Below are 23,796 nucleotides of genomic sequence, written 5' to 3'. Positions count from 1 at the left end.
GCGGAGCTAGAGACACTATTCCTGTCCCTTTGCACCCTCCACCCACCCAAACAAGATCTCTCCTCCCTGGCGGGACATTTTGCTGTATTGATCTTCTCTAGTAGCATAGAAGCTTTTCTTTAAAATAAACTTTATTCCTCTTCTGTTGTCTCTACCTTTCCATCAGATTCACGTAATACTCCTTACCCCAACTTTTGCCTTGGAATAATTTCAACTGGGGAGATCATCGGAATTTTATGAAATAATTAACGGGAGATTTAGTTTTAAAAATGTCTAACTACATTAAAGCTTTTTAATGTAATAAGGAGTAGAAGAAGCTCATTTCCTTGATTTGGGTGGGAGAAAAAATGGAATGCTGTGTGTTTGGAATCATTTCTTCACATCGCACTTGTGCTAGTGAAACATCCTTTCAATTTCATCCATTTGTACTTTTGTTACTTCCAGAAGAGACATTCTCTCTGATAGAACCTTGGAAGAGGGCTGAAGAATCCAGTCCCTTGGAAGAGGGATTTTTTTTTTTTTTTGCGGTACGCGGGCCTCTCACTGTTGTGGCCTCTCCCGTTGCGGAGCACAGGCTCCAGACGCACAGGCTCAGCAGCCATGGCTCATGGGCCCAGCCGCTCCGCGGCATGTGGGATCCTCCCGGACCAGGGCACGAACCCGTGTCCCCTGCATCGGCAGGTGAACTCCCAACCACTGCACCATCAGGGAAGCCCTGGAAGAGGGATTTTTAAAGTGGTGTCTTTATCATTTGAAATTCTGGATCTCTTTAGGTTGCTTGCTTACTGTGGTCCCCTTCCTTCCTAGACTTACATACGTGCTCAGAGAGGTAGCTAGTTTGTTACTGTCCTCTTTCCGTTTTTGCTACAGTCTATTTCTGTAACTGGAGAAGCCGTCATAAGGAATGAATGATCCCAAGGTTCTACTCATCTCCATCAGCAATCCTGCCTCTCTGCATCTCCTTGCTCTTTCTTCAGCCCTTCCAAAGAAAGCCAGCCTCACATCTTCTTTATCCTCTATGAAAGCTCTCAGGCACTTGCCTACAGCTCCTGACTTAGACGAAATACCTTGTTGTCACTGAGGACCCAGTGATGTAGACTCCTGCTGGGAGGCTGGCTTGGTAAGCAAGTGTGTTCTCAGTAGTAGTTCGGTTCTTAAAAAAGTCTGTGCCTGGGAAGTTTCTCCACCAAGGAGCATGTCATACCAGTTTAGGTAGATGTGGGATCTGGTCCAGCCCATGTTGAAGATGGACCCAGCATCAAGGGGTCGTGCTGTGTGTGTGGCCTTTCTCCCTGATCTGGTTCCAGCCTTGTTTCTTCTTAGGACCTCTGCAGCTCCACCCAGTTGCCGGCAACCCCACACTTGGTTAGTATTGGCACTTACAGAGTCAGCTTGAGTCATCAGCACATCCAATCAAGATCCCATAGCTAAATATAGCTTGTGGGTTTTCTTGGTAAAGACAGAGGTAATGGCAGGGACAGTATGCAAAACCAGATCCAAGTGTGTCACTCATTTATCATGCTGCCAGAAACCCCGACTAGGGCCATCTTTCTGTGACAGTCTTCTGGAAATTAGAATCTTTAAAGTAAAGTATACAGGAGGGGCTAAGATGTTAGCAAAAATTATTAGTAAAAACTCACTAAATCTAATTCTTTTGTAGAACAGAGTTCTTGGAAGAATGGGTTCCAAAAAGTTTTTTGTTCTGAAATTTTTCAACTGTATCCCAGAGAGAAACGAGTATAAGGAGCCACCGTGTGCCAGCACCCAGATTCAGTAGTTACCAAGATTTACTACATTGGCTTCATCTTATCTTCTGTTTTTCTTTTGAAGTATTTTAAAGCAAACCCCAGACAATGTTATTTCATTGCTACATACTTAATATGCATCTAAAAATTTTGGACATTTTATCTCATAACTTTAACGCTGTTGGTACATTCGGCACAATTAACAATAATTCTTTGGTATTGGCAATTACCAACTCGTGGAATATCTTGATTGTCTTAAAAAATGCCTTTTTTAAAAAAACAGTTGGTTTGTATAAATTAGGATCCACAGTCTTTATATGACATTTAGTTGTTCTGTCTGTTAAGTCTCTACATTCTAGAGCAGTTCCTTCTCTCCTCCCCACCCCCCGTTTATTTTTTTTGGCACGCGGGATTGAACCTGTGCCCCCTGCAGTGGGAGCTCGAAGTCTGAACCGTTGGACCGCCAGGGAAGTCCCCCCACCCCCTTTTTGTAAACCCCATCAGTAACTTACAGAGATCAGAGCAGTTGTCCTGTAGAATATCCCACATTCTGGACTTATCTGTTTGCTTCTTTCTAGTGTCAATTAACTTCTTCCTCTCTCCTCCATATTTCCTCTAAATAGAAAGTTGGCTCTGGAGACTTGATTCAGTTGTTCTAATTTCTTTGGCAAGAACACTTCACAAGTAAAACAGAATGATTTCTGAAGCTAGACAGAAGACTTGGAAAAGGTCTTGAAGGCGCAGTGCTGCCTCTTGGAGATCAAGCTTAAGAAACTGAGCGGTCAGACAAGGGTCAGAACACTGCACTGGGGAACAGTGTCAGAAGGGAGCGAGAGATAGTGCTCGAGAGAGATCCCAGAGACCACCTCTGCCTACCTTAGAGCCCTACCCAGGGCTTGGTTAGTCAAAATGGAAAGGAACCTTACTGAAAGTCATCCAGCCCAGTGTCTCAATATCCTCGCCACCAAATCTTGATCAAACTCTCTCTGAACCATTGCACAGAGAGGGGACTTATTACCCCGTAAAAATACAGACCTTCCCAGTAGTAGAAAGAACACTGAGGTCAGAGTGAGGATGATGTCGTCCTGCACTTGCTAGCTGTGCGGCAGTTGCATTTAACTTCTCAGAGCCTCAGTCCCTTTGTTGGCAAGACAGGGCTTATGGCACTTTTCATACCATCTTAAGGAGTTGCGAGAGTGAAAGAAGGCAGTAAATACACAGGGCTCTGTAGATGTAAGATGCTGTACAGAAATAAGAAAGCTTGGTGTGGCCATCACGCCTTAACGCCTAGACTCTTATTCATCCAGAGAAAATGTTTTTAACGTGCATTAAGCACCTGCTGTGTCTGAGGTACTGGAGTGCAAGGGGGTGAGCAAAGTAGACAGAAGTCCCTGCCTTTGTGGAAAGTGCTTTAAGACCACCTCATCCAAACTTTCATCTTATATAATGTGGAAAATGCTGTGATATAAGGACCTTAAGCTAAGCTGCTGGCCGTAGGGATAAGAGAAGTGGAGACAGATTTGAGCAATATTTAAGTGGCTGAATCAGTACAGCTTAGCAATACATTTGATATAGGGAATGAGGAGAGAAAGGAAGGATTTCAAAGGCAACTGGCTTTTACCACTGGCATAATTATAAGGTAAGGAGGAAAACGGAGTTAATGACTTCAGATTAAACAAATAGAGTCTGAGGTACTTGTGAGATATCTAAGTGGTGGTGTCCAGGCCAACTAGCAGTCTACATCTGAAATTGAGGGAAAAATCAGCGCTAGAAATTAAATATTTGTGATTCATCATATTCTTGGTGGTGTTAAAGCTGTTGGTACGGATGAAAAGTCCAGAGACAGGACATTAACATACGATGCTTCCAGAATTGGTTATCCCCTGACTTGAGACACCATCTAAGGCCTGTTGGTTGGTGGATATTCTTATGGTTATCAGTCATCATTAAACTCCAAGGGAAAAGAGTTGAGCTTTAGAATACGACTTTGTTTAACATGGGCACGTGAACTTAAACTTGGTTCTGCCAACATGCAAAGCCCCATAATTAGTATACTTAATTCTTCCCTTAACACCAGTATTCAAAACGCATGGCTTCTAAGAAAAATGTTCCAACAGGTATGCAGTAGTAATTAAGAAAATTGTTCCTAGTGTTCATTCACTTGATGGCAGTGTACTCTTTACTTCACAAAATGTCATGGCTTAGAGAAGTAATCGTCATGTGAAATGATGAGGTGAGAAGAGAAGGGGGCCTGTCATCAGATGCTCCTGCAACAGAGATGAGCTGCTGGGGCGTGAGAAGGGACGGAAGCATTCAGTTCCTGGAACAGGAGCTTCTGGGAAGCACTAGCCCTGTATCCCAGTGGGTGTGTGTGGTGGGCTTACAAGGCTGCCAAGTTAGTGCAACCTTGATTACCCCTTGTTAATCTCAACACAGCTTTTCTCCAAGGAGCATGTGTCCCAACCAGAAAACACCTTCTTGTCATCTTGTTCTAACTTTTGAGGATTCAGTTTTTAAAAATAAAAAAGGCAGAAACATTTGAGAATTCTTCTATGTCCTAAGCTTTATGTAAGAAATTTTTGTTGTTGTTGTTTTAGCAAACTCCACAAGAAAAAAAAGAAAGAAAAAAAACCTGCCCCAGATAACACAGATACACTAATGTTATTGGAAGAGAAGGAATAACTTATGCTGTTTTCAACTCTCATTTTAATAATCACTTGAGTTAATCTAATGCCTAAGCATTAAAGTGAGATTCATGTTGGTTCTGGTTTTTGGTCTCCATGGTGACCTTAGATTTGAAAACCTTCAAAACGAGAGAGTTACGTTACATCCTGGGTACTTAGCTGGCTAACGCATTAATCTGACATGGTGTTTTCAGTGGAATGATTCTCTTGAACTTCAAAAACGTGTCTTTTTTTTTTTCCATCCAGCATACTTGAACATAGCCCACTGTCGGACAAGGCTGAGATTAATTGGACATCTGAGATTAATTGTTCAGTGGAACAATAAAATACAAATATAATAACAGAAAGACTTCCGTGTTCTTTCCTGCCACTGTCAGTTTTTTTTGCATTGCACGCATTAGAAAGATCAAAGCACCTCCTTCAATTCGATGCTAAGCTGTGATGTAGTAATCGTCAGTCTCAAGGGTCTCTTTACTGGCATGTGTTCAGTCTTACAAGGCACAAGACTCACTGCTTTTTAGGATTTTATAACCTTTTTAAGTTCTTTCCTACTTTCTTAGGTAACAGCTTGAGTGTTCAAAAGCTGCCCTCCTCGCTGACAAATGTTGATGTTCTGATTAGCTCCTGCTAACCTTATCAGCATTTCAGAATATGGCTTGTGTTCTGTTACCAAAATAGCTTCATGTCATCCTGTTGAATCGTGTGGAATTTAAATTGTCAGTGCTTGATTTTACCTAATTTTCTGCTTGCCTCCCAGTTCTTATCATTTTGTTCATTCTCATTTTTTAAAAAATTTCTTGCTGTATAATTTCCGGTAACCTTCCCCATCCCAAGTCTCTTCTTCACTTTCCCATTTTTCTCTCCACTGTTCTCTTCCCTTTTCAGGAATGAGAAAAAAAAGAAAAAGAAAAATGTACTAAGTCACTTCTTTCTGTCTTAAAAAAAGGTTATTTTTTCTCCATCTTAAAGAAACTCTACATTCATTATAGATACATTGCAAAAATGTAAAAAGGAAAAATTTTACACTCATGGTTCTGTCTACTGTTCATGTTTCAGTATATTTATTAGTTCTTTATGTGTATTTTTCTTACATAGTTCTGATCATGCTTTTTGTGCAGTTGTTCCTGTGTCTTTATAGTTAACATTTGTTATATGCATTTTTACATGATTTTATAAACTTTCTAAATGGTTTTCTTATTTATGGGAAGTCTCCAGGGAGACAGGGATTGTGAGGCAGGGAGATTATAGATGTGACTTCTTTTCACAAACAAGCGGATTGCTTACTTCTGAACAAACATTTCTAGAGGACCTGTCTTGCGTGGGGTAAATTTTGAGGATACACAAATACGTAAGACAAATGGGCATCCAGAAGCTGTGACAGACATGTAACACATAAGATTATTCTCTGACTACAGCCTTCACTGTAATAGGCGTGAGGTGCTCAGTTGCCATGGAAGCAGAGAAGAAGGTGGCAAACTTTGCTGGGAGTGTTGGCTGCACTGAGGAGGTGCCGTCCGAGCCAAGTCTGAAAAGGATGAGTAGGTGTTTGCCAAGTGGAGTTAAAGGGAGAGAACAGAAAGGGTGTGAAAGGAAGTCTGAGGGCGCAGGTAAAGTTAGATACGCCTGGTCATGTGATCCTGTGGGCTGAGTGGCAGAGAGAAAGCCAGAGAGGCACGTTATGGGCAGATTTTAAGGAATCTGGTCACCCTTCTAAGGAGTTTGGCCACAGGAAGCCAGGAAAGGTTGAAGCAGTGAATAGGATGTGATCACATCTGTCTCTTAGAAAGCCATCTCTCCAGTGATACAGAAAGTAAGCTGTTTGGGAGAGAGGAGGGGAGGTAGACTTCGAGCGGTGCTAAATTACGTCTACCTGTTTCGTGCCAGGTATGATTCTCAATGTTTTTTCATTGAAGTCTCACAGTCATGAGTGGGAGGAAGTTGCAGTTGGTCCAGAGATGCTTGACTTGCCTGTTGTCTTGCAGGTACTAAGTGGCAGAGGCAAGAAGTTCGGCCGCATCTCTGTTCTTGGCACTTCACACGAGGGAGGCAGATGAGGCTGCTTTTGTGTGGTGTTTCGAATTTAGAGATGAGGAATGCCTAGACCAGGGCAAACATTGCGAAGGTGACAGAGGTTTCCTACATGGCCGCAGCCATCTAGTGTGAAGAGGTCACCAGGGTGAAAAAGCATTCACTGAAGAAATCCAGAGAGCCTCGGAGGTGACGCTATATGACTCTACACAAAGCGTGATCCACTGTGTCAGAGTACAGGCAGATGGACAGCAGGACTTTTGTCCTGAGGAAGGTTCCAGAGCTTCCCAGACACTGCAGGCCGGTGGGTTCCATTCAGAAGCCATACTGTCCTGCTTGAGAGGCTCCCACTGGCCACGTGTGAGACAATTGGAGCATCACAATGAAATATGACAGTAATTAATTATAATACATTAATAAGAAACATTTTAAAAATTAGCACAGGTGGAGAAAAAATTAACTGCTAGATATAAAAGAAATATTAGAAATAGAAAATCACCATTTTGCAACCACTGTAGTAATAATTCGAGCAAGAATCATCAACAGATGCTAAAGCCACTGGGTGAAAGGTGGGGCACCATAATATTTATATAGTTTCAAAAAGTCACAAACTGCTTGTTAATGATAAAGGGGCAAAGGTGTGTATTCGGAGGAGAAATCTGGCAGACACTCTGGTAGCCAAGTGATCAAACCAGCAGCAGGACAAATGATATCGGATGCTTTTTGATCTGATGCACTGGGTAGGACACATCATTTCTGTATATTCCTGCCAATAACATTTAACCTGAGTTTAAACATAAGGAAACAATCAGATAAAGCCAAGTGCAGGGACATGCTCTTGATATAAAAAAAACTCGACTGGACTCTTTAAAATAAAATGTCAGTGTCATTAAAAAAAAAAAAAAAAGGACTGAGAAACTAGTAGACTAAGAAAAATTAAGAGTATGACAAGTACCCTCAATATGTCTCCTCTGATTGAATCCTAGATTCGGGGGGAAAGCTATACAGGACATTGTTGAGACTATGGGGGAGTCTGAATAAGGATGTCTGTTAACCATGATAGTATTCTATCATTGTTAAATTTCGTGAGTGTGATTACAGAAGAGAATGTCCTTGTTTGTACACTTAAGGGTAAAGTGTCATAATGTATTCAACTTAATTCTCAGATGGCCCAGGAAAAAAAAGTGGGAGAAGAAGGAGAAGCAAATATGGCAAAATATTGATAATTGATGAGTCTAAGGATGTTCATTATTCTCTTCTTTAGATTTACACATTTTCAAAGCAAAAATTTGAGGGACTTTTTTTTCAATTTTCACTTCATGACCAGGTAGGCCACAGAATCTCTCAGATATAATTTTTGTTAAAGGGAAATCTTGCCTGACTGAAATACTGGATTTCTTTAATGTGACAAATAAGTATCTGAGTAAATGGAAATCCATAGCTGACCTTTATTTAAGATTTTATGAAGCCTTTGATAAGTCTCCTTACTAAAGGCCATAAAAACATTTTTACGTTTTTACTGGGGGAAAGGGAGGCTGGTAGGGGATGAGTGCTTTATTACTAATGATTATTTAGAGACCCCTCCCCATGAAAAAAAAAAAGCCTGCCTGGTATAGGAACTCTTGGATACATTGGATAATGGAGCAGTGTGGAGAGCCAAATCCCTCAGAGCTCAGTGGAGGGAAAAATGTTTTTAAGGTTGTATATCTGAGTTCTAAGAGGATGTGTATAGGGAAATCTCCCTACTTCAGATCATTTGAGATGGATATAATATTTGCGGATGAAACTAAATCTTCCCAGGAATGAAATGATAACCATCTGAGGAAGAATTCATAAAAGTGATCACAGATGAACATCCACGAGGGCTGTGTATTTAAGGAGAATTTCACTTCTTGGCTGCTAAGCGTTGAGTTCTCACTTAAGGCACTCCTCACCCAAAACATGGGCCTAACTTGATCATTGTAATGTGGTCTGATATTTGTATAGCACTTTATAATTTTTGAGCAATCACTTTGATAAACATTACCTCCCTTTGGCAGTGAGGGTTGAGGATGAGGTGGTGGTGTTCTCGCCATTTTACAGATGAGAGAACTGAAGCTAGAATGGGTAAAATGGTTTGTCCAGAGCCACCTGGATGGTTAACCCAAAACGGGGGCTTGCGGCTGGATTTATCCTCATTGTTGTTCTTACGACATAAGCTTAGAGGCCTTTGGAGCATCCCTCCTACGCAGCACAACATAAAGCAAGGAAAGTTAAGATCAAACTAAAAACACCTTGCTCAAGAAGGTGGAAAATGTGTAATTTGTTTGTGAAAGATTCCCATGGAAATAACTTTTTTAGAGATGGGGAAATTTGATTTAATGGAAAAAACACTTACGAAAAATAGATCTTTAGTGAATAATGAATAAAATTTTTAAACCGTTCAATTATATTTAAATGATTTATGTAAACTGGATTCAATTTCATTAGCATGACAAAAACAACAAAAAAAGTGAACCTGGAGACATTGTCCAGCCTTTGTTATTTGGAGAAGTGTTTGCACCAATAGCTGCTCTTTCCAGGGACCCAAAAGGCAAGATCCTTTAGTGAGAGGTAAGACATTTGGATCTGATCCCAACTGAGTCACTGTGAAATAGAAAAATAGCGCCTCTATTTGCTTATCTGTAAAATGGATATAATTACATATACACTAACCACCTGATAGGCTTGTGAGGCTACAATGAGATAATTGATAGGAAAACTCTGTTAAAAAGTTGGAAACTCTGTACAAACAAAATGTAATATTTTATTATGTAGAAACGACCCTACATTCCTTTTTGTTGTTTTTTTTACTCCTCAATCGACAGTAATAAAAAGGTATGAGAAATTATAAGGGACAGTTTTTTTTTTTTTAATTGGCGTATAATTGCTTTACAGTGTTGTGTTAGTTTCTGCTGTACAACGAAGTGAATCAGCTATATGTATACATGTATCCCCTCCCTCTTGGACCTCCCTCCCCACCTCCAATCCCACCCATCTAGGTCATCACAGAGCACTGAACTGAGCTCCCAGTGCTATACAGCAGGTTCCCACTAGCTAGCTATTTTACACATGGTAGTGTATTTATGTCAAACCTGATCTCCCAATTTCTCCCACCCTCCCCTTGCCCCACTGTGTCCACACGTCCATCCTCTACATCTGAGTCTCTATTCCTGCCCTGGAAATAGGTTCATCTGTACTATTTTTCTAGATTCCACACATATGCATTAATATACGATATTTGTTTTTCTCTTTCTGACTTACTTCGTATGACAGACTCTGGGTCCATCCATATCTCTACAAATGACCCAATTTCGTTCCTTTTTATGGCTGAGTAATATTCCATTGTAGATATGTACCACATCTTCATGGTATATATGTATCACAGAAGGTCAGAGAAATTATAAGGGGCAGTTTTGAACCTTTCACTGCTGCTGTGAAATCTAAAACATTCATCAAACTTAGCAACACACCATCTTCCCCTTAGTCTTCAAGGTCATGCTCAAGGACATTTCATGGCTCAGATTAGTTCTTAAGTGTCCATCACTGGTTAGGAGGGCCGTGTGCCTGTTGAAATTCAGGAAGTGGCATAGTTCTGCTGCTTTTGTTTGGGAGTTGAAGTTGAGGCGGGGACTGCAGCACGTAGCGTGTGTTTCCCAGTTGCAGGCTGCGCAGGACATGGATTGATGGGGATTCCACTGATCCTGCTGTTCCCTGATGCTTGATTCCCTTAGCGGATCTGACCTGTGGTCTGGGTGTTGAAGAGCAGCTTTCTTTACATGCCATGGATGGTAGTGAATTTTCTGTTTTGGAGGAAGACTTTTCTTCTGGAACAAGACAAGAAGTTATTTGCCCTGGTGGTAGTAGCTAGATTCATTGAATGCATGAATGAGGACAGGTCCACTGAGAGACACCTGCCTGTTCCTGGTGGTTGGTATGGGGCATGATGGCATGACATTACCTTTGTAAGGAACCTAGGCTGCTCAGAGCAAGGTTGCTTCATGTGTATCCGGTTCTTGGTTTATGCAGGCTTGGGGAGGCGCTGGCAGTGTACAGGTAGCGTGCAGTTTGCAGATAATAACATACGCGGAGTCAGAGGACTTGGGACCCATTCCAGCTCCCAAACTGAACAGCCGGGGGACCCAGGACAGAGTTAAGACCTACCTCGCTGATTTTTCAGGGCTGCTGTAAGATGAAGCATTGGTAAGACTCAAGGATTATATTAAATAGCATTTCTGCTCTTTAGCACTCACTTTCAGCCCTTCCTCCAAGTTATACCAAAGCCATTGATTCGTGCAGCATTATTTGATGAGTTTGGGTTCTAGGTTCTCCCTCTCCTGCCAGAAGGGGATGAAGCACAGTGAATGTCCCCACTTTTCAGATGCACTTAAGAGAAAAGGCAAGTGCATGAGGCCATCTGCAAACTGAATGGTGGTGAACAGCCTATCATCAGAGCACTGTGTATTCAGCATTGAAAACATACTGGGGGGGGTGCTTCCCTGGTGGCACAGTGGTTGAGAGTCCGCCTGCCGTTGCAGGGGACACGGGTTCGTGCCCCGGTCCGGGAAGATCCCACATGCTGCGGAGCGGCTGGGCCCGTGAGCCATGGCCGCTGAGCCTGCGCGTCCGGAGCCTGTGCTCCGCAACGGGAGAGGCCACAACAGTGAGAGGCCCGCGTACCGCAAAAAAAAAAAAAGAAAACATACTGGGGGAACCTGTGTTTTAGTAACCAAAGGCTCACTGGTTTGAACCCTTCTGGAGTGGTCTGTCTCTTTCAGAAGCCTCTCCGTCTGCCTTCTGCTCTCCATTTCTTTCTATGTCTCATATTGCTTAAGTGATTTGGCCAGTTAATTTCTTGGCCGTTTATTAGAACTTGAAGAAAATTGCTCTGTTTTTACTGAAAACTGATTTTTCTCTGACCCTAGGAGATCATAATTCACATCATGATGCAGATGCAAGACCTTGTCACAGCTTTATAGTGCCCACTGAGAAAGTGTTTGTGTGAATGTCCCCCAAATATCTCTGCTTTCAAAGATGAGCACTCAGAAGTCTACTGATGGGGAGGTTAGAGCTCCAGGTACACACTCCATCCTCTTTCCCACTGAATGCAACCCAACACACAGGCCACAGTGTCTGGAGCAGCCCTTTGAGGACTCTGGAAAATGGTAGCAGGCAGAGTGCAGAAGGAAACTAAAATGAGGAGGAAGGAAGATGGAGCTGGGAGCTTCCTGTTTCTGCTTCTTCCTCTTCCTCCCTCCCCCTCCCCCTCCTCCCTTTTCCTCCTTTTCCTCTTCTTCTTCTGTTTTCTTCCCGTGTCTCCTGCCTGTACTCAGAGGTAACCTAAATCTCAGAACTGCAGAACTCCACAGGAATCCCCTCCTTTCTAGCCCAACAAGCAGGGAACTCCTACCGGTTTCCATGCAAACCACGCTAACATGCAGTGTGTACATCCTAGATTTTTCCTGTGCATGTTTTTTTAAACGGTTATAATTATACCAAACATTTTGTTTCATTTTTTTCCTCTTGGTAGAAGAAAATATTTATGATATAACTTACTACAAAGTCATTGTATGCTTATTTTTCAATAATGTATTAAACAATTATGGCCTAGTTCAGTGCATTTGAATCACCTCAGATTCTGGCTCAGTAGGTCCTGAGGGGGTACAGGCACACCTTATTTTATTGAGCATTGCTTTATTACACTTTATAGTTATCGCAATTTTTAGAAACTGAAAGTTTGTGACGATTCTGGGTGGAACAAGTCTGTCACCACCATTTTTCCAGCATCATTTACTCACTTCATGTGTGCGTCACATTTTGGTAATTCTTGCAGTTTTTCAAACTTTGTATTTGTTATGTGATCTGTGACCAGTGATCTTTGATGTTACTACTGCCACTTGCTGAAGGCTCAGATGATGGTTAGCATTTTTAGCAATAAATATTTTTTTAATTAAGGCACGTGCATTGGTTTTTTAGACATAATGCTATTGTATACTTAATAGACTACAATATCCATAACTTTTTATGCACTGGGAAACCAAAAAATTCGTGAAACTCGCTTAATTGGAATATTCGCTTTATTGCTGTGGTCTGGAACCGAACCTGAAATATCTCCGAGGTATGCCTGTAATGACAGGCAACCCCTGGTGTTGCCATTGCTCCCCTGGCCCAGGTTCTGAATGGCAAGGGAACAGTTATTTAACAATTCCCATTTGGGTTGTTTCTAGTTTGTTGCTTTTATAAATAATATTGTGCGTAAAGGTTTTCTTCATGTGTGGGATCACTTCTTGGAGGTGGGTGCCTAGAAACAACTAAGCACTGAGTCACACACAGGTCATGGCTGTTTGGATTGGTGGTCAATATTGATGATTATTTTTGCAGAGGATTTTGCCAGTTGTAATAAATATATTACTCCCCAGGTTGGTGATGAGGAAATTGAGGCTTAGGGTGGTTCGGCTGCCCAGGGTCACACAGCTAATTGGTAGGAGAGCCATGCTCTTAACCCAGCCTGTCTGTTTCAGAGGCCACTGCCTCTTCCTCCCTGCACTGCTGGCTGCTGCATTTACCACGTTCCTTCCCTCCTCTTTAAGGAGCCTGTTTGAGAAGATCAGTGACGTTGTCCCTGCCCCACCATTGGCTATCTTTTTTTAGCTTTGCTAATTTGATATGGGAAAGAATGAGCTCCTGTTAATGTTCCTTTTTATTTCTATTTGCTTGACAGAGCCAGTGCCTCCAGCTGGTCACATCCTTTGTCCTTTGATAAATTTTGTTTCCTAAATGGTCTTATTTACTTGATTTATATGTACTGTGTACACGGTAAAGACGTTAAGTTGTTTCTGCTCCAATTGTGTTGTCATTTGCCTTAGAGTTTGTTTACTTTCTTAGAGTGTAATTTAAAAATTTTATGTAGCTGTAACCATCCATCTTCTTTTCCTGTTCCCCACTGAGCTTTTAAAGAGCCTTTCCCCTTGCAGAGGTTTGACAATCATGGAAAGATATTTTTAAAAGAAAGCATAGATGTGTTAAGGGCACTTGTAAGAAATGGAGCATTAATTTTGGGCTGTTTTTCCTCAATGCCATGTTTACCTCATAATCTCTCCCTCTTTTCCTACCCCTACAGTTTCTCCACAAATATTTTCCTACCAGAATGAGAGGGCAAATTTAGGGGGAATGGTGCTCAAGAATAAGATTTATAGTTTTCAAAACACAGAGGGAGTTTCGAAAGGACAATTTGAAATAATGTAAACTGAAGAACTACCTAAGCTTTTTTGCCATAATTTTCTTCCATTTATTATCCGTTGTTATGACAGAACCAGACCAAACTTTCAATTTAAAACTTTCAAAAAATTTTTATCATGTTTATACATGCGTGCAATTTAAGAAACAAAATGATCCTACAGGACTTATTATGAAAAACCATGGTACGTAACCCTTACCCTAATCGCACTCAGCCTGCTTTCCTACTCTTTAGCTCTTTCAACTGAGTCTCGTGGTGTTTACCTTCATTTCTTTAACTCTTTTTCCAGAATTTTTGTGTGTGTATGTGTTTATCCTCAGGTCTCTAAGTGCCATGGCAATATTGTTTCTTTATAATTTCTAATACAGGCTGTTGCTGACTTCCTGCTGGGGAAGGCCAGGATTTAGAGCCCTTGTATTCCCCACACAATCCTTCCCCGCAGCTTGTATGTGTTTTGTGCCTTTTCCTTCCCTTCTTCCCCTCCCCCACCACCCCAGTACAGTAGTTTAGGCTTCTTATCCCATCTTCCCAGTGTCATTTTCTGTCCTTGATTTAACTCAGTATGCAGAGCTTACATTCTTACAGTTTTGTAGATGCTATTCATAGCCAAGTCATATAGTTTCCTATAATTACTTTTCAACACAATATTTCATTTCCTGTAGAGCCCGTAATTGCCTTGCTTTTTGCTCTGTTAGTTTTCTGTGTACTTACTCATTCCCATGTTGTGACTCAGTGCAGCCGCGGAATTAGGTGTTCTGTTAGCCTCATCTCCAGAGCTCTGACTCACCCATGTAGGGTGCTCCCTCTCTTAGGCCTACAGCACAGCTCTCAGTATTCTCTTCGCTGGCATCCTAGCAAATCCCGTTTCTTCTTTTTCTCCTTTGCCTTGTAGAGTACATCTTCTGTAATTTCCCGCAAAAAGGAATACATAGGTGGTAAATATTGTGAAATCTTGTATATATGAAATGACTTTAGTTTATCCTTGGTCTATTTTTTAAGATTAGGCTCAGTTAATAATATGGCTGCGTATAGAATTCTAAATTGGAAATCATTTTCCCTCAGAATTTGGAGGCATTTTTCTGAAGCCTTTTCTTTTCCAGTATTGCTTTTGAAGAAGCCTGATTCTTGATCTTTTGTGTGAAGCTTGTTTTTGATCTCTGGATGCTTGAAGGTCCCTTGTTAGCCCCAAGTTTCTGAAGTTCCATAATGCTGAATCTTGCTATGTAGATCTGTTTGCTTCTGTTGAGCTGGGCTTTCAGTGATCCCTTTCAATTTGGAAATCCGTATCCGCTATGTGGTATGTTGAACCTGACGTCCTTAACTAGAAATCTTGATCAGTTTTTTTAAAGGGAAATTATAATGAAACATGTTTCCCAGAGCCCAGAATATTATCAGTTAAATGTTGAAAAGGGGTCATGGTGATTAAATTGGCTAACCAAAATTGAAAAGAATGCTGACAAACATAAAATATAGACAGTCACACATTTTATTTGCCAGAGCAAACAAAAGTTTCGGTGAATGACTTGTTCATGCCATTTACCACTCTGGTATCCAGCCCAGACTTGTATCAGAGACAGGTAGATTTATTTATAAACTTGTTCACTCTTATTAAAAGGAAAAACATGCAGTTCTACCCACATAATTTCAGAAGATTGAAGGTACATCCTACTCAGTCCCTTGCTTCAATTTGGTCCCCCAAAATCACATACCAAAAAAAAAAATTCATATATTTGACTTTCTAACCTCCAGCTGCTTTAGCTAATAAGTTAGTAGAACATTTGTCCTCTAGGCCAAGCGTGTGAAATAGATCTTTAAATTTTTCCCAGAGATTTTCCCCCAGATGGCAGTTATGGTAGTAAGTCAATCAGTCAGTCTTTAACAGTGTAGTGAAAAAAGAATTCGGTAACTAAATATCTGGTGACGTGTGCTCTCAAAAGTGCCAACATCTAAGGGAAGCTCTGAAGGTGCATGCTTCATCTCTAGGACCACACTCTTCCAAGGGCTGTCTGAACAGCAGTGAATGTTGAGTGGGCACACTTCATGGCAGGGGGAGGGGGTGATTTTACATGTCTTAATATAAACTCATAAAGGAAAAACACTCCTGTGCATCTCCTGTACTCTGAAAACCCCACTGAATACTTCTGTGACTAGATATATGGGTTTCCCCCGCCACACACACACAAGCAAATCTCTAACCCTCTTTAACTCCATTCTGGCACTGTCTACCTGGAAATAGCATCGGATCCCACAGGGTAAGGGCTCAGTCTCACACTGACTGTCAGCCCCCAACCACTTCAGACTCTGATCACAGGTTCAGATTGTCACCTATACTTCTTACCGACCAGCTTTAAATTGGAAGTTCCTATGACCCCCCTCCTTGGGTTCAGTTAATTTGCTAGAGCTCACAGAACTCAGGAAAACATTTTACTTACTGGATTAGCAGTTTATTATAAAAGGATATAACGTAGGACCAGCCACATGGAAGAGATGTGTAGGGCAAGGTATGTGGGAAGGGGCGTGCATCACTCTCCCCACATCTCCTCACGTTCACCAACCTGGAGGCTCTCCAAACCCCTGTCCTTTTGGATTACTGTGGAGGCTTCATTATAGAGGCATGATTGATTAAATCATTGGCCATTGGTAATTCACTCAACCCCCAGCCCTTCTCCCCTCCTTGGAAGTGGCGGGAAGTGGGAAAGAGGTTCCAACCCTCTAGTCACCTGGTTGGATCTCCTGGCAACCACCCCCATCCTTAGGGGCTTTCCAGAAGTCACCTTGAACTCATGAACATGAACCTAGGTGTGGTTGAAAGGGGCTTTTATGAATAACCAAAGACACCTCTATCTCTTCTCGGGAAATTTCAAAGGTTGTAGAAGCTCTGTGCCAGGAACAGGGATGAAGGCCAAATATATATTTCTCATTATAAATCACAATATTACAAAGCTTAATTCTGAATATAAATTATAATCGTAGCAGACTTTTATGTGGGCTAATAGTCTGATTTTTTCTTTTCCCACCAGCTCTTCGGAGACTGGGAAGCCCAACTGAGGAGAATAATGAAGCTCATTGCTGGCGGCGGCCTGTCCATCACGGGCTCCCACAACATGTGTGGGGACTACTTGTACAGCGGCCACACGGTCATGCTCACACTCACCTACCTATTTATCAAAGAGTGTAAGTCGAAAGCAGCCTTCCATGAGAAATGTAACTGGGCATGGAAAATGGGAACAGAACAGGCCTGATGTCAGCGGCCCTGGGGGGCGGGATTCCTAACCGCCTGTTGGTTGGTACCTGCAGTACTTTAATGGGGTTAAGCCTTATCCTTGGAGATGCCATATTGGAAGACTTGGGTCACAAACTGATTTTGAATCCTGGTGCTATCACTTACTAGCTCTGTGACCTTGGGGAAAACCTCTAACCTCTGTAAGTCATAGTTTCCTCGTCTTCAGAATGAGATACTGATAGCTCCTTCATGAATGAGGGAGAGGTTGTGAAAATTAAAATAGATGGCATATAGGGACACTAGTAGAGGTGCAGGCAGAGTGAACGGTAGCCGGTCTTTGTTGTTGTATTGTTAGAGTACCAAGTACAGATTTTCCTGGAAATGGAGCCCTGTACATACTCTTAAGACCCTACCCCCAACCGTGACCACTCCATTTAAACTGACAAACCTCCCTTCACCCTCTCTACTGCTGATCCCACTTATTTGGTTCAATTTTTTACTTTTCCATAGGCTTTAACACCTTCTAACATAATGTATAATTTACTTTATTATAATTATTTTTTATTGTTTCTCTTCAGTACTAGGAAGGGATCTCCCCACAAAGGCAGGCTCTTTGCCTATTTTGTTCATTGATTCCAGTGACTAGAGCAGTTCCTGTCCTGGGCACATCGTAGATGCTCAATAAATAGTGGTTGAATGAATGAGGGATACTTGGACCCCTTGAAAATTCTGTAAAAGCCTAAACTGTCTTCCCCAGGGTGAGAAGGGTAGATCACACTCAGACAACATTGTTGCCTAAAATTTCAGACCCTCTGAAGCCCACTCAGTGAGAATACGAGGTAGGAAGGCCTGCACGAATAGAGATTTTGAATCTCCCATCAGGTGACTTCCCAGACACTGCCCTGCCCTTGGGAACGTACTTGGGCTTGAATTCCCAGGCGTTTGGATTCTCTCTTATTTGTATTTGAGAAATGGACATCTCAAAGACTTTCAAATTAGTGTATGGTTGCAGAGCTTGGAAAGCAAATAGGGCAGTTGTATCAATTATAATTGCCTAGTCTGTGTATAAGGATCAAAAGGTACTGATTTTTGTATAGAGCATTAATCCCAAATTATTTCCTGGTAAATTTAATTGTCAGTGGGCGGTGTTGTTTTGTATTTTAATGGTGCATGATGCATTAACCTGTCCTTATTTGTCCTTTTAAGCTACACTTATAATTACATGAATCAAGTAATAACCAAATATAAATTACTATGGCTAAGAAAGTCACTTTATGAAATAAGCTGCTTCCCTTCTAACCTCCGTTACAGAGAAACGAAAGCCCTTAGATTTGCTACCCCAAAAGATCTGTTTTCAGAAGGAAAGATCCAAGGTAATTGGATTCAGAAGTAGTAGTTGAGGCATGGTCGGGTGCCCTTAGTGGCACTTGAATAATGGGACTATTGCAAATTTCTCCTTTTCAGATTCCCCTCGACGACTGTGGTGGTACCACTGGATCTGCTGGCTTCTCAGCGTGGTTGGAATCTTCTGTATTCTCTTGGCGCATGACCACTACACTGTGGATGTGGTGGTGGCATATTACATCACCACAAGACTCTTCTGGTGGTACCACACTATGGCCAATCAGCAAGTGAGTTTCTCTCCCCATTTGATTTTAACCCCTATTGCTCTTGGCCTGCCGTCGCTGGTGTGGCAGGGGGAAAAGCGCAAAGAACCCACAGATGTCTTCGGTTTCTCTTGTCTTAAGAGGTAGTCAGCTAAGGTTGTGTTGTCTCTTGTGATGCTGATCCACTTCTGGATCAAAGGTGAGCCAGAAATGTGTTAATATAATGACATAGGAGACGGCATCCTTCTAGAACAAGAGTCACGCTCTCATTGTCCCTGGAAAATATTTTTTAAGCTGTGCCCACCTCCTGCTTGATTTGCAGTCCTACCTTCTTTTCTATCTTTGGCCCCTCACCAGCTTAATACTTAACATTTAATTAACTCTCTCTGTTTTCATCGTAGAAGAGTAGCTAAAACACTAATTCAGGTATTTCTTTATGGACAAGAGAGTGAGTAAGCCGCATGTTCCCCGTGTACTCCCGGAATTGGAGTTACTTGTTTTTCTGCTAGGGTGTGGCCCGGTTTACAGCTGAATGCAGAGTGTAGAACGGTGGTGGGAGTGTGAAACTGTGGCTATGTAGGTGGTCATGGGGCGGGTCTGGGGGCCTTTGGGAATTTTAATATGGAAACTATTTGAACCTAAAGTGAAAGGTTATGAGAAACATGTGTATGTTCCTTTTGGGGCTGGAACCATCAGTTCTTCCTGACTTGGTTTTCTCTTTCTGTGTTCTCTTAGGTGCTAAAAGAAGCTTCCCAGATGAACCTCCTGGCCAGAGTGTGGTGGTACAGGCCATTTCAGTACTTTGAAAGGAATGTCCAAGGAATTGTACCTCGATCTTACCATTGGCCCTTCCCCTGGCCAGTAATCCACCTCGGTAGGCAAGTTAAATACAGCCGGTTGGTGAGTGACACATAACAGCTGTACACGGTGGGGAAAGAGGAGCTGTCCGAAGTGCTAAGAACTCCATGAGAAAAGATGCCATAAAATGAACACCTCCCTTATCCTGTTATCTTTCAACAGTTACCGTGACTTAACCGATTGAGTTACCTGGTCAGCACTGTGATCTTTTTTTCTCTCCAAAGGACCCGCGTTGGACAACAATAAAGAAAATTTAACCTGTCGTGCACTGTACACATTTCCTGTTCATAGGCTTGGGATTTACATAACCTTGCAACCACCGTGTTCCTTTGTATATGATGCAACAGCATAAATGTAAGCTTTTATATCATAAGTTCTGGTCTTTCCAGTCACACCTGGAAATAAAGCGTATTATTTTCTTGGGAAAACATACTTTTCATATCTCTTGCCCCAAAGATTGGGCTGTAAGCCATTTTCTAGCAAATGTCTCTATGAAGGTTTCTAAGTACCTGAATGGGGTTCGATTCTGAAATCTTTCTACCTGTTGCACCGATATTCAAATAAAAATGACAGACACAGAAAGGTTTGGTAACTTTGGATTTTGTAAAAATCAGCAGAGACAGTGTGTCAAAAAGTACAAAAAAAAAAAGATTCTGTTATAAAGTGATTTTCTAAGTATTTCCTAACTTTATTTTTCAAAATGATGTTATGAAAACCAAATTTAAAGATTTTTACATGTCAGAGAAAAGAGAGTTAAAATTTAAAAATGTTTCTTGGGAGAGAAATTTGTCTATGTTTCTAGTGCCTTTCTTGTCTTGATTGTATGGTCAGTAGGCAATCTTCAATGTTTTTATTTAAAATAAAGTATTCCATGAAAATATAAATGTATGTATTACTACTAAATTTTGCATTATAGCTAAATTAAATCAGAAGACTGCTTATGGTTTTTAAATTGCTATGAATTAAAGAATGGGAGAGTTAATTAGAAAGTCAGAGCCTGTTCCCATATTGTGAGCAGGTGGCAATGACAGGTACCACTTCAATTATTTTATCATCTATTTGGTAGTTTGATTTTAACTATACAATGAAAACAGCCATGAATACTTTGTTTTTAAAAAGAGAGTTTTGAAAATGATCACTTAACTAAAAATTGAAAGCTATAAATTAGTTATCCATACTCTCATGGCAATTTTGTTGGTAAACAACAAAGAAGAGATCTATTTCTTTAAAATATATTTGTGCAGGAACTGCATGTAACTCTGAAGTTTTACTCCTAACATGAGTATGTTTGGGGAAGTATTCTATTCTATACTTGCCAATGTGGAGAACAAAATAGTTTTTTAAGAATGAAGAAGTATATATATCCATTCTGTATTTTATGTGCAGCAGAATTATCTTCCGTAGGGTTTTTTTTGTGTATTCACAAGGTAATATTTGTATTGTAAAACAATAATGGTGAAGGAAATAAAAAGGCTTTTAAAATTTTGTTTGTTTTAAATCTTTGTAAAGTTATTATTCCAGAGAGTATACTGATACCTTATTAACAGCTTACCTAGATCATAAAATAATCAAAATGCACTTTTTAATAAAAACTGAAACTTAAAATAAATGGCTACTATTTCTAATGTGTTCACATTCTTCACAAAAGTCGTAAATGAAGTCATTAAAGCAAGATGAAAAACTGAGTTTTGAAATTTCCTTGCTGAGTTTCTTTGAGAGAGGGCCTTTATAATCAATCATGTTTCTTTTCCCTTGAGATTCCTTAAAATGTACTGTAAAGTTCGGTAACCTCTACAGATTGAGTGTATTTTTAAAAACATATAAAAAGACTTACAGATAAGTTTAAGTCAAACTGCAGACCACTGTTTACAAATAATTTTGAATTCTCTAATTCTCAATCAAGTCACTTAACTTTTTCCCCCTATAACTGGAAGTAATACGACTTTTTCAGTTTAGTTGGAAAGGAAAAGTAAATTCCGAAATGAGAAATACAGTAATACTACTTTGCTAATCGATGGTAATGCAAAAATTTTTTAAAAAGAAAAAAAATATTGTTCCTGATGTGGGAAAGAAAGGAGGATGTTAATAGTCGAAGCCTGTCTTTATTAAGGGAGGCTGTTATGTAACCAGGGAGGCTAGAACTGTAAAACTAGGAAGATTTCCTGCATGGGACCAGATGCCACAAATTGAAAGGGAAAGTATCTTGAGTAATGAAAATGAATTCTTGGCATATGCTACAAATAGGATCTTTCTTTCCTAGGTCAAAATAGTTATATAAAAAAATTCATTATGTTAAGTTTACATACTACATATGTACCAAGAAATTCACTTGGTGGTTGTTCTTCATGCCTGACTGTACAGAATCATGAATTGACATGTCTTGTGGCTCTCAAGTCTGCAACTTCCAGGAAGGACAAGAGAAATCTCATGTTCTGGAGAATTGTAGTACAGTTGATAATGCCTGCCTGAACAAGGACATGTGCTTTTTTGTGCTTTGCTTTATTTAAGCCAGAGCCCTAGACAATAGCTTCTTTATTTTACTCTCTTTAAGAGTTGGGCAATTCACATGCATTATCTTGTTAACCCTCACATCACCACAAGGTTTGTTATTATCCCCATATTATGGGAGTTGACTCAGGTATGTTAAATAACTTTCCCAAGGGCATGCAGCTGGTTAAGTGCTAAAAATCTGATTGGAGTCCAAGTTTTCACCCACACCTCAACAACCTCTCCACCCAAATACTGTGAGCTTTCGTAAATTCTTCAGTAAGAGTCCACAGTGAGAGAAATCTGCCTACGGTGGTCAAGCTAAAGCAGGGTGACTTACTGTGAACCGAGTAGTAGGAAATTCACACCATGAGGTGGAGAGACTAATTTTGCCAGTTTCCTAATTGCTGTATGTTTTGTTTGTATCCCAAGCAAATACCTAAATGGATAAATTTGATAAATATCTCATAAAATTTATAAATATCACATAAAATGAGAGTGCCTCCTAGCTTTTTTAAAATTCTTATTGATGAGTATAGTTTTTATTTTTTAACATCTTTATTGGAGTATAATTGCTTTACAATGGTGTGTTAGTTTCTGCTTTACAACAAAATGAATCATATATATACATATGTTCCCATATCTCTTCCCTCTTGCGTCTCCCTCCCTCCCACCCTCCCTATCCCACCCTCCCTATCCCACCCCTCCAGGCGGTCACAACCGAGCTGAGCTGATCTTCCTGTGCTATGCGGCTGCTTCCCACTAGCTATCTACTTTACGTTTGGTAGTGTACATATGTCCATGCCTCTCTCTTGCTTTGTCACAGCTTACCCTTCCCCCTCCCCCTGTCCTCAAGTCCATTCTCTAGTAGGTCTGTGTCTTCATTCCTGTCTTACCCCTAGGTTCTTCATGACAGTTTTTTTTTTCTTAAATTCCATATATATGTGTTAGCATACGGTATTTGTCTCTCTCTTTCTGACTTACTTCACCCTGTATGACAGACTCTGGGTCTATCCACCTCATTACAAATAGCTCAATTTTGTTTCTTTTTATGACTGAGTAATACTCCATTGTATACATGTGCCACATCTTCTTTATCCATTCATCCGATGATGGACGCTTAGGTTGTTTCCATCTCCGGGCTATTGTAAATAGAGCTGCAATGAACATTTTGGTACATGACTCTTTTTGAATTATGGTTTTCTCAGGGTATATGCCCAGTAGTGGGATTGCTGGGTCATATAGTAGTTTTATTTGTAGTTTTTTAATGAACCTCCATACTGTTCTCCACAGTGGCTGTACCAATTCACATTCCCACCGACAGTGCAAGAGGGTTCCCTTTTCTCCACACCCTCTCCAGCATTTATTGTTTCTAGATTTTTTGATGATGGCCATTCTGACTGGTGTGAGATGATATCTCATTGTAGTTTTGATTTGCATTTCTCTAATGATTAGTGATGTTGAGCATTCTTTCATGTGTTTGTTGGCAGTCTGTATATCTTCTTTGGAGAAATGTCTATTTAGGTCTTCTGCCCAATTTTGGATTGGGTTGTTTGTTTTTTTGTTATTAAGCTGCATGAGCTGCTTATAAATTTTGGAGTTTAATCCTTTGTCAGTTGCTTCATTTGCAAATATTTTCTCCCATTCTGAGGGTTGTCTTTTGGTCTTGTTTATGGTTTCCTTTGCTGTGCAAAAGGTTTGAAGTTTCATTAGGTCCCATTTGTTTATTTTTGTTTTTATTCCCATTTCTCTAGGAGGTGGGTCAAAAAGGATCTTGCTGTGATTTATCTCATAGAGTGTCCTGCCTATGTTTTCCTCTAAGAGTTTGATAGTTTCTGGCCTTACATTTAGGTCTTTAATCTGTTTTGAGCTTATTTTTGTGTATGGTGTTAGGGAGTGATCTAATCTC

General features: G+C 40.6%; 1 protein-coding gene across 16 annotated transcripts in view; it reads left to right on the top strand.

Moving 5' to 3' along the window:
- The window catches only part of SGMS1 (sphingomyelin synthase 1), a 290,473-nt gene extending 269,448 nt beyond the window's left edge, over nt 1–21,025 (top strand). For all 16 annotated transcript variants that reach the window (XM_029245156.1, XM_029245161.1, XM_029245154.1 and 13 more), the window contains 3 exons: nt 16,733–16,886; nt 18,400–18,566; nt 19,278–21,025. In XM_029245156.1, the coding sequence (XP_029100989.1) occupies nt 16,733–16,886; nt 18,400–18,566; nt 19,278–19,457 (501 nt within the window). In that variant the 3' untranslated portion in view covers nt 19,458–21,025. The remainder of the gene's footprint in view (nt 1–16,732; nt 16,887–18,399; nt 18,567–19,277) is intronic.
- The last annotated feature ends 2,771 nt before the right edge of the window (nt 21,026–23,796 follow it).

The sequence above is a fragment of the Monodon monoceros genome, unplaced genomic scaffold (assembly GCF_005190385.1).
Source record: "Monodon monoceros isolate NGI ecotype Baffin Bay Population unplaced genomic scaffold, NGI_Narwhal_1 Super_Scaffold_4, whole genome shotgun sequence".
Taxonomy (NCBI): Eukaryota; Metazoa; Chordata; class Mammalia; order Artiodactyla; family Monodontidae; genus Monodon; species Monodon monoceros.
The sequence above is the reverse complement of the archived record's forward strand: the minus strand, read 5'-3'. Positions and strand labels throughout refer to the sequence as shown.